This window comes from Zea mays, chromosome 3 (genome assembly GCF_902167145.1).
Source record: "Zea mays cultivar B73 chromosome 3, Zm-B73-REFERENCE-NAM-5.0, whole genome shotgun sequence".
NCBI lineage: Eukaryota > Viridiplantae > Streptophyta > Magnoliopsida > Poales > Poaceae > Zea > Zea mays.
Window position 1 is genome coordinate 12,750,558 of NC_050098.1, and position 11,077 is coordinate 12,761,634.

Below are 11,077 nucleotides of genomic sequence, written 5' to 3' on the forward strand. Positions count from 1 at the left end.
TGTGACTGGATGATACTGCACTGACTGGTCTTGATAGCATATGATTTGGTTTATTTAACACATACCTCATCGTGTACCTTTATCCTCCCTTTTTACGCTCGTCCCCTGCAGTCCTGCACTAATTTCCTTAATCTTTATCATGCGAATGCTAAATTTTCATATGTTTTCCTAAATTGTGACTGCAGATTCTGTGCGACCAAGTTCCGGTGTCTACTCCTCAAGTTGTTGTTAACATAGCTCTTGTTATTGGGGCACTGGCCTTGGTAAGGAGTCTTTATTCACATTTTATTAATTTCTGAATATATACAGAAACTATGGTATGATATAATTGATTTCTCTGCCTAAATTCTCTCCTCCCACCTATGAAAACATTTCAAGTATCTTTTCCTTGTCACTAGCCCATAAGCTTTGATGTATTCTTATGATTTTACCAGTGGTTGAGGGATGTTTTACTAATTTTGATTTGTTTGATGTTATCTTATTTCTAGATTGTTCCGCCAACTGCTCATTTGGTAGTATCTTCGGTATCAGATTTTCTTTTAAAATGGTTGCTTCAATACGAGCATGAGCACAAGCAATGGTCAGCAGCTCTCTCTCTTGGATTAATATTCAATTGTTTTCATCCTACGGACAAAAAGAGCAGACTTCAGGTTATTAATGGGTTTCTTGAGGTATCAAATGTCGTCTCCGCTCGTATTGCATTTCTTCTTTTCTAGAAAGTGATGGGTTGCTAGATGCCTAGATGTTGGCAATTTGCTGTGTTATGTTTACTAGCGCCTTAACACACTTGCAATGACCTCATAGGCAATGACCTCATAGGCCGTGTGACACCATATCATAATTATAAACATTGGAGACCATGGAGATACCACTGCTATCTATATTGTAGGCTCGTAGTAACTACTTGCTCTCCTACTGTCGTGTACTCCTGTCATCCTGTGTCACTGTGTAATGATCGGTATACCTAACTAGATCAGAATTCAATGTGACTGGATCATTAGGATCTAATTATGCCTTTTTTCATGCCTCATCCCAGTGAAACAATGTTCATGATGCTGGAAGGTGGAGCAGGACCAGTCCATGTTGCAATTGGCTATGGCTGCTGGCAGCTTATTTTTAGATACAATTTCTCCTATTCTTTTTTTTCCCGAAAGCGCAGGAGAACTGCGCATCATTTAATTAGAGAAGAAAAGGTCCAAAATGGACCAAGTTACAAAGCCCTGAATAGGCCCAACAAAACAACCACTCACACACTCATCCTCCCCCAACAAATTAGGCCCTGTGTAAGTTACGCGTGATCTCAATGCCGAAACTCTAAAGATGTTTAGCTCCAGCCATAATCCAACACCCCATCTCATCAAGAAAGACGCATCTGATAGAGCTCAGCGAAGGGGTCTCCCCATTGAAGACTGCCTTGTTGCGGTGGATCCATAAACACCAGGCCCCCAGAATGATGATGCTGTTCATACCCTTTCTCTTGCTTTTATGAATCTTCTTACTTGCTTTTCGCCACCAATCGGCAAAGGAGGTCTCATCTCCAGACGGAGAGAGATTACCAACACCCAAGGCCAAAAGAATGGAATGCCAAAACTGCCTTGCAAAGACACAGGTACACAAAAGATGCTGGATGGTTTCCTGTGATTGATCACATAAAAGGCAAGACTCTGGGTGGTCCAGACCTCCCTTTCCAATCTATCAGATGTACAACATTTATTCCGAATAGCCAGCCACAAGAAAAACTTACACTTTGGAGGAGCCCAAGATTTCCACAGCCTCTTCCAAGGTTCAAAAGTAATGAATCCCATAAAAAAGGCCTTGTAACAAGATTTTGAGGAGAATTGACCAGAAGAAGTATGCAGCCAGATATGTGTATCAGCCTCCTATGTTAACACTACTCTTCTTACAGCATCCCATAACAACAAAAACTGTTGGATCCCAGCCCAGGAAAGAGGTGTCAAGATGTCACTGATCCAATGCCATCCTTGAAAGGGAAATGTGCCCTTGGGCCATTTCTAAGTATTTTGGTGATTGAGTGCCAACGCAAGTGCTTTTGTGTTGATCTATGCAATGTGGTGGACAAAGTGCAAATCATGTCAAAAGGTATGTTTCTCAGACTTAGTACATTGTTTTAGAGACTAATGTATTGTGTCTAAGTGCTGGAAACAGGAAAAGATCAATTGGAAATGTCTTGGCTCGAGCAGCCAAGACTCTGCTCAGTCTGGGAGCACCGGACTGTCCGGTGGTGCACCGGACAGTGTCCGGTGCGCCAGGCTGGCTCGTGCGAACTCGCTACTCTCGGGATTTCATCGGCGGCGTACGGCTATAATTCACCGGACTGTCCGATGCGCACCGGACTGTCCGGTGAGCCAACGGTCGGCCGGGCCAACGGTTGGCTGCGCGATCTGCGCAAGACACGTGGCCGAGCCAACGGTCGGGAGGGGGCACCAGACAGTGTCCGGTGCGCCAACGGCTCCCAGGCGCCAACGGTCGACTACATCACAGAAGGAAAGAAATCCGCACCGGACAGTGTCCGGTGTGCACCGGACTGTCCGGTGCGCCAGGCGACAGAAGGCAAGATTTGCCTTCTAGGAATGCTCTCAACGGCTCCTAGCTGCCTTGGGGCTATAAAAGGGACCCCTAGGCGCATGGAGGAGTACACCAAGTATTCTCAAAGCATTCCTAAGCACTAAGACATCGATTCCGCGCCTTTGATTCCTTGCGATAGCAATTAGAGCTCTAGTTGAGTTGTGAACTCATTGAGTTGTGTTGTGAGCTCTTGTTGCGACTTGTGTGCGTGGTGTTGCTGTGATTTCTTGTCTTGAGTGTGTTGCTTATCCCTCCCTTACTCCGTGCTTCTTTGTGAACTTTAAGTGTAAGGGCGAGAGGCTCCAAAGTGTGGAGATTCCTCGCAAACGGGATATAGTAAAGCAAGCAAAACACCGTGGTATTCAAGTGGGTCTTTGGACCGCTTGAGAGAGGTTGATTGCAACCCTCGTCCGTTGGGACGCCACAACGTGGAGTAGGCAAGCGTTGGTCTTGGCTGAACCACGAGATAAACCACTGTGCCATCTCTGTGATTGATCTCTTGTAGTTATTGTGTTTTGTTGAGACTCCTCTCTAGCCACTTGGCATTATTTGTGCTAACTCCTAATCAAGTTTTTGTGAGTTAAGTTTCAAGTTTTACAGGATCACCTATTCACCCCCCTCTAGGTGCTCTCAATCCTTCAAGAGCCTGGGCCATTGTTCTAGTGGAGACAGTATATTTACCAACTCTAGACACAACATCAGGAGCAAAGTCTTCGATGCAGCCGCCATCTATCCATCCGTCTGACCAGAATAAAGTCCTGTTCCCATTTCCAACCATAGTAATAACCGAAGATTGAAAGAACTTCCTTACTTGCATTGGCACATGCAGCTTTAAACCATGCCAGGGCTTGTTAGAATCTGTTTTCTCCATCCACAACCATTTAGCTTGCAGTGCCTAGCTCTGATAATACAGATTTGGGACCCCAAGCCCACCAAAGATGAGCGGCCTTGTAACGATATCCCAAGAGACTAAACAGTTACCTCCATTCACGTCCTTTCTGCCTTTCCATAAGAACCCTCTACGAATCTTGTCAATCGATTTGATCACCCATTTGGGAATATTCATGGCAATGAGGAGATAGATTGGGATGGCAGAGAGAACAAAACGCACCAACGTCGTCCTACCAGCAAGATTAAGAAGTCGAGCCTTCCAATTGGGGAGTCGATCCGCTATCTTCTCAACCTAGTCCATAAGGTCTGCCTTCCTGAGCCTTCTATCTGTTATTGGGAGACCCAAATAGGTGCAAGGAAAGGAAGCCGAGCTGCAAAGGAGAAGGTTGCATCCCTGCTGCACAACCTGCTCGCTACATCTTATTGGGATGGCACAACTCTTGTTCATATTACAGACCAGTCCAGAGGCTGAACCAAAGCAGTCCAAGATCATCTTAACACAATTCAGTTCCTCCACCATAGGTTGGATAAATAGTACCACATCGTCGGCATATATTGAAATTCTATTTCGAACATTCGCTCCCTGTAGGTTGTGAAGCAACCCTTCGGCTAGCAGAAACAGACTGCTGAGGACATCCATAATTAGAACAAATAGCATGGGAGAAAGGGGATAACCCTGGCGAAGCCCTCTCTGATGCCTAATAGGAAGACCAGGAGACCCATTTAACATCACTTGAGTGGAAGAAGCCAACAGATTCGAAATCAAATTCCGCCAAATATTTCCAAAACCAAGGTGAGAAAGCACCTCAATGAGAAAAGCCCAAGAAACGGAGTCAAAAGCTTTGGAGATGTCCAACTTTAAAAATAAACTTGAGACTCGTTTCTTGTGAAGAGATTTAATAGAATGTTGCACCATCATGTAATTGTCATGAATCGATCTTCCTTTCACAAAAGCACTTTGGTTAGCTGCAACCAACTTCTGAAGGTGGGGGCCGAGCCTATTAGCAAGCAGCTTGGTGACCAATTTAGCGAAACTGTGAATTAGGCTAATAGGCTGGAAATCCCTGGCTGACAAGGCATCCGCTTTCTTGGGGATAAGCACAAGATATGCTGAGTTCAGCAGCCCCAATCTGAGCATTTCCAAAACGAAGAGATTCCAGAGCAGCCATTATGTCTGTCTTAATGATGTGCCAACAAGATTTATAGAACCTCCCTGTGAATCCATTAGGACCAGGTGCTTTGTCATTGGGAAGGCTTGCAATCGTATCCTGAACATCCATTTCGGAGAAAGGAGACTCTAAAGCGCTTAGATCAACTGCACTTCTGTGGCAATTTGGCAAATTAAGAGTGAATGGTCTCTGAATTTCAGCCCCCAAAAGATTGGAGAAGAACCCATCCAACACCTCCTGCATCTGGTCATGGTTAGTAACAATCCTGCCCTCATCCTCCAAATGAGAAATAAAATTTCTCTTCTTTCTAAAACAGGCCTGCATATGGAAAAACCTTGTATTCACATCTCCTTCCTTCAAATAGTGGATCCGAGACCTCAAGCGAGCGATTGTCCTTTCCAAGGAAGTGAGGACAAGACAATGCTGTTTCAGTTTTTGCAGTAACCAAACCTCTTCTTCAAACAGAATCCTAATATCCTGAGCAATCTCCAATCTGTGTAACACCTCGCGAGCTAAGCCCAATTGGGTCCCAACATTGCCCACCATTTTGTGCCCCCAAGACTGCAGTCTTTTGGACAGTCTCTTAAGCTTCATGGACACTTTCTCAAGAGGACAGGAACAACGAGCTGGCTGATTCCAAGAGGCAGCAACCTCCTCCAGGAACCCAGGGAACTTAAGCCAAAAACCTTCGAAATGAAATCTGCGTCTCCCCCTTAGATCCACCTTGAGCTTGAGAGTCAAGGGACATTGGTCAGAGGTTTCGGTGGCATTACTATAGAGCATTCAATCCGGAAAAAAATTCTTCCCAGCCGTTAGTGCAGAAGACATGATCCAGCTTGACAAGGGTAGGGTCTTCTCTCTGGTTTGACCACGTGAATCTCCTCCCAACCAGCGGAATTTCTTTTAACTCCAAAAAGTTGATCCAGTTTCTGAAATTTCCCAACAAAGATCGATTAACATTTGAGTTATTCTTATCCTCTGCTCTATAAATCATGTTAAAATCCCCAGCAATGATCCATGGTCCTACACATTCATTCCTGACCTCACCGAGTTCCTGAAGAAAGGCATGCTTGAGGTTATCCTGATGAGGCCCATACACACCTGTGAACCACCAAAGTTGACCGGACATCAACTGAAATTGAACTGACACAGAGAACTCCTTGATGACAGAAACACCAGTGGAAAGGGATCTATCGCGCCATGCTACAAGAATACCCCCTGGTTCCAAGGGCAGGGTTAAAAACAAAATTACCATATGCCGACCCAAGTATTGAAAGGATATCGAAATCAGAGATGGATGACAGCTTGGTTTCTTGCAGACAGACAATAGAAGGCATTGTGTCAAGAACCATAGATTTAATAGAGTCTCTTAGTACGATCGTTGAGGCCCCTCACATTCCATATCAGAATACCATTTGAATCTATGAAAATTCAGTCAGCTCCACCAACACACTGCTCAAAACTGCCCAGGGGGAGGCACCTCCCATCCGAACAGGGCTGCCAACACAGTAATGTGCTCTCTAGAAAGAGGTGAATCAAACAGTTTAGCATATCTTCTTGCATCCGTGAAGGAGATAATTTCCTGCTCATCACAGGAACCCAAGTGCCTGCACACTTTTGCAGCAGAGGATCTGCAAAAGTGTGCAGGCACTTGGGTTTCTGTGACGAGCAATTTCTCCTATTCAATGAATGCTACAAGTTTAGCCACACCCATTCATGAAATTTTTCGTCTTCTACATTTTTTACTTGTTGGGTATGATATGTACACTAATGTATAGTTGTTTGGATGATACATTCAGGATACTTTGAAGTTTAAACTTGTGTCGTGTATACTTTCTCATTATGTCTTATGTCTTTGCGCATTTAGGTTATCTCAAAAACTGAAAGCTGTCTTGTAAAAGGAGCTTGTGGACTGGCATTAGGCTATGTTTGCCACGGTCTTTTGACAAGAGCACATAATGCTGTTGATTCAGAAGTAGAGGCTATTACACAACTCAATGAGCGTGCATCAGTTGAGGATATTCTTCATGCTTTGGTTACCTTGTTAATTCAACTATGTCCATCCTCATGCTATTCTCTGAAGAAGCTTAGTATATACGGAATATCCTCCATGGGAGGGATGGAAGAAAATATTCATAGCTTCAGTGATGATCCTTGGGCTGTCGCTGGACTTGTCATTGGTCTGGGAAACTCTGTTGTTGCTCTGTATAGACTTGGAGCTTATGAAGCAGTTACTGAAGTCAAGGATGTATTGATATCATGGATACCAAATGTTGATTCGAACTCTGCATTATTTGATGAAATAGATTCAGTATCACTATGTATGGGTTCATGTCTTGCTCTTCCATCTGTTGTGGCTTTTTGCCAAAGAGTGGAGCTGTTGAATGACGACTTGGATGCATTGTTCAATCGCTACACTTCTTTAGCTTCTGAGCTCCTGAACCTCAATAAATCTGGGATTATCTTTCAGAATTTGTTAATGGCAATCTGTATTGGTGCTGGATCTTTTCTCTCTTCTATATTGAATGATGGCGTGCATGCTATGGAATTTAATGGTGTTAAAGGCTTTCTGGACACTCTCAGACATATATATACCCACCCTTTTCCTCCCCTTGTTCATTTGGGAGGCATGTTTGGTGTGGTCAACGCTTTTGGTGCAGGTGCAGGAGATCTTACTGGGGTGTTTTCAAAGCCTATGACTTCTCAAATCAAACATGAGGTTTCCTTCATACATCTTAACACTTAATGTTCTGTAAAATTGTTAGAATAATCTATTTAGTTGTGTGCACAGGAGTCATCTTTTGTGAGTGGTTCATTACTGACAAGTCCTGTTGGTGAGACTCTGTCAACATCAATGATTCAGGAAATATTTCTTCTTGCTAAGGATGCTAAGGATAAGCACATACAAGATTATGCTGCATGGGCTATTTCATTTCTCAGAAGCAGGTGGTCGAAGAATCAGAATCAGATTCTTTATGAGGACAATGGTTCTAATAGAAGTCCTGATGATCATGATCAAGCTTCAAGTTTTTCTGAACAAAGCTTAGTTTGGAACTTAAGTCTCTGGTTGAGTGATCTAAAATTTGAAAAGGTCTGACCTGAATCCTTAAAAGAATGACTACATTGCTCTCATCTATTAAAGTATGTCCATGCGGTTTGGAGGAAATATATAACTTAACTTTTGTATATCAAATGTACATCTTTGTTTCAAGGAAAATATATATTTTTAAAAAGATTTCTTTTTATTCGCCATGTATGAAAACTACGCATAATTATACGTTGAATTATATATTTAAGAACCTAAGTTAGTATATGAATATAAGACAAATTCAGGACTGATGGCTCCCACATGAATAGGGTTAGGAGAAGAAATAACCGAGGCAAATCTTACACCTGTATTTTGTAGAGAGGCTGCGTAGAACCTAGGACCTTTTGTTTAGTAGAAATGCTTGTCACCACTGTGCCATGCATGTCCTATGTTAGTATATGAATGTGTATCATTATTTTCTGACCTAGGAATAAATGCCAAACTTGAAATACGAAGCAACTATGAGCTGTACTTCTAAGCATTTTAGCAATCTTCTAATGCTTCTCCCTGACACTTAATGTGGTTGCATTTTACTGCTGCAGTGGGTAAACTGATGCTTTACTTGCAAAGAATCTCTACTAACGCATACTCATTTATCTATTTACATTAGTTCATTGGATTTGATGCAAAGGTTATTGTATATACCCTGAAAAATGTTATCACAACTGCATAAGACAGTTGTAGACATTAGTTTGTGTGGCTATTAAGTTGACTAGTTACATTTTTTTTAAATATGGTCAGTATCACTTTTGATTTTGTTGGGCTAGAGAAGAAATTCATATATTTTTTCTATTGACCTTTGTCATTTTGTTATCTACAGTCTGGTGATGTGGTGCCAATAAGTACAGTTGGAACAGTTTTAAAATGCCTTTCCAAAGCTCCCCGATTGCCAACTACAGACTGGGGAGCTATTGTACGGAGGTGCATTAAAGCTGAGGCGCAGATTTCTCATAAGTTAACCAATCAGGAAGATCCTAAGATACTAAAGGAGGCATGCTTATATTTGACTCTAGCTCATGCTGCTCACATAAGTCCCCTTCTGCAGTTTTTGGATGATCTGACTGACATACTCAGATTCCAGAGATTAGATATAAATGTTCAGTCTATTTTGCTCAAACATTTGTTACACCTAATGAAGCTATTCTCTGATTCAAGATTGGATAAATTGCATGAGGATTTTACCGAATACTTGTATTCCCCCACTTCTTCATACTTGAATTACTCATCTGAACAGAAAAGCATGCTAAGAATGTCGTTCTGGGAAGGCATTTATACGTGCCTGGTGGATGTTTCTGAAGAATCTGGTGTTTTTTCATTCATTGAAAAATGCATTCAGTGCTTGTTGCCTCTTTTGACGCTCCATAGTGATGGTCAACCTGAATTCATGAAAGAGTGGTCTGTTGCTATCTTATGTCTTACAAACGCCCAGAAAAAATGGCTGGATGATATTTTGCAGGTTCTCAACATCATAGATCTGTTCTTTATGAACCATTCTCCGTGAATAATTTATTTCAGTATTTTTTTCATTGTACGTTTCACAGTTCTATGTTAACCTTTCCTTTCAGATTCGCAGTACTGCCTTAGTCAATGAAGGACATGTTGATGTTGCAAAAAAGATTATCCTCAGAGCAAGATTGTGTGCAACTGGTTGTGGTTCAACACATGAGCTGGGAAATATAAAGACAGCAATATTGTGTACAAAAGCTGATGGTAACTGCATTCCTTTTGCTGTGGTTTATGGATGCCTTCGATTTTCATTGAATTCTGTTGTCTTTTCTCACCCATCCTACGATAATTTTAGGCGATCTATATATTATTTTGAAAAGCTAATGAATATGGTATCTCAGGTGTTTGGTGGAGTGTCCTTGTTGAGATCACTTCAGCCTTAAACTCAGCCGAAAACATCATCAAAAGACAGTGGCTTCTGGATGCATTAGACATTGGCTGTGTTACAGCTCACCCCTCAACGGTAATTATTGAAGATGATATGTTGGAATGTGTGGATGGATGTTTTTTTTATCAAAAGTTGCTTCCCTGCAAACTCAAACATTCTTAAAATTTCTCGTTCTAATATTTCAGGTGCTGTGTTTTGTTGGCTTGCTTTGTGGTAGCTGCTGCATCTATATGCCGCTTCTTCTTGTTAATTCGATAAATGTACTGAGCGACTTGCCGGTCACCCTGCCTGCCTTTCTCTCCACCATCGTTTCTGATGATTTCAGGAACTCTGTGGCAGACAGGCTATGGCTGTTGACTACTGACATCTATACTTGGGCTGAACAATTAGCTCACGGACACGATCAACCTGGACATGATCGTATTCATAGAAGTGAAACTGAGATTGCGACTTTTTTGGCCAATATTCTGCTCTCTACATGCATTACAGTCGAGGACTACCTGTCTGTTGATAAGCGGCTAAAGCTTGCAAATCTTGAAGCACTCTAATCAAAGGGAGATGTGTTTCTTTTCTATTTTATGTATGTATTTATGTACGGTATCAGTCATGTTTTAATAGTTGATGTCCCTGCTGATGATCCAGCAATGTTTTTTTCATGTACATAATTAATTTAACTAACTCATCTTATGCACTGAAAACAATCTATTGTTCAAAGATAGATAGACCTATGAAATAATATTGTTGTGTACACTCACTTTGTCATACCGCCACTGAACAATTTAAGAGCAGTCACCTTACAATTTGATGGGAGTAAACTTCTGAGGTATTAACAGAGATTATCTGAGACCATAGCTGAGATGTAAAAGCTCCCATGCAAGTTTACTTGGATTATGCCATAACTGTAAATGAGTCTAATCGCAATTACATTTGCCTTGAGCTCAGACATCCTGTTTTCTACATCTTTCCAGGACAACATTTCTCTAATTGTGTTCCATTAGTACGATACAGGGTGTCTCAGCGTTCAGAGTCAAGATCGGAATTGAACTTGCTTACGCTTCTGTTGAAGAAAATTGTCATTGTGAAGTGCAGCGCGGATCCCAATTTGTGGTACTCCAGCTCTTTTATAATCCAGCTGCTGTAGAGGTCAAATTTCAAACGAAACCACCTGCACTCGAAAGGTTGGTTAGGGTAATATCTTTAATCTTCATAATTGGCGAATACATCACCAGTTGCACGCTCTAACCAATTCTTGCTTAAGTTACATTCCCATTAATTATAAAAATGTTTCACACAAAAAGCCATCACTAATGATGATTCTCATTCTCCCAGAAAGAAGTTCATAAGCATCGCATTTGATTCTTCAATTCCTATATACTGTTTCCTTAACGCTTTTTTCATTGACTTTTTTGGGTGGGACCTTATCATAAGAACTTATCGGTATTTCTAAAA

At 41.7% G+C, this 11,077-nt stretch overlaps 1 protein-coding gene across 4 annotated transcripts in view; it reads left to right on the plus strand.

Annotated features, from left to right (window-relative positions):
* The window catches only part of LOC103649701 (protein RST1), a 37,917-nt gene extending 27,527 nt beyond the window's left edge, over nt 1-10,390 (plus strand). For all 4 annotated transcript variants that reach the window (XM_008675433.2, XM_008675431.4, XM_008675434.4 and 1 more), the window contains 8 exons: nt 186-263; nt 489-671; nt 6,514-7,365; nt 7,438-7,737; nt 8,555-9,190; nt 9,300-9,444; nt 9,582-9,703; nt 9,814-10,390. In XM_008675433.2, the coding sequence (XP_008673655.1) occupies nt 186-263; nt 489-671; nt 6,514-7,365; nt 7,438-7,737; nt 8,555-9,190; nt 9,300-9,444; nt 9,582-9,703; nt 9,814-10,176 (2,679 nt within the window). In that variant the 3' untranslated portion in view covers nt 10,177-10,390. The remainder of the gene's footprint in view (nt 1-185; nt 264-488; nt 672-6,513; nt 7,366-7,437; nt 7,738-8,554; nt 9,191-9,299; nt 9,445-9,581; nt 9,704-9,813) is intronic.
* Nucleotides 10,391-11,077: the final 687 nt, after the last annotated feature.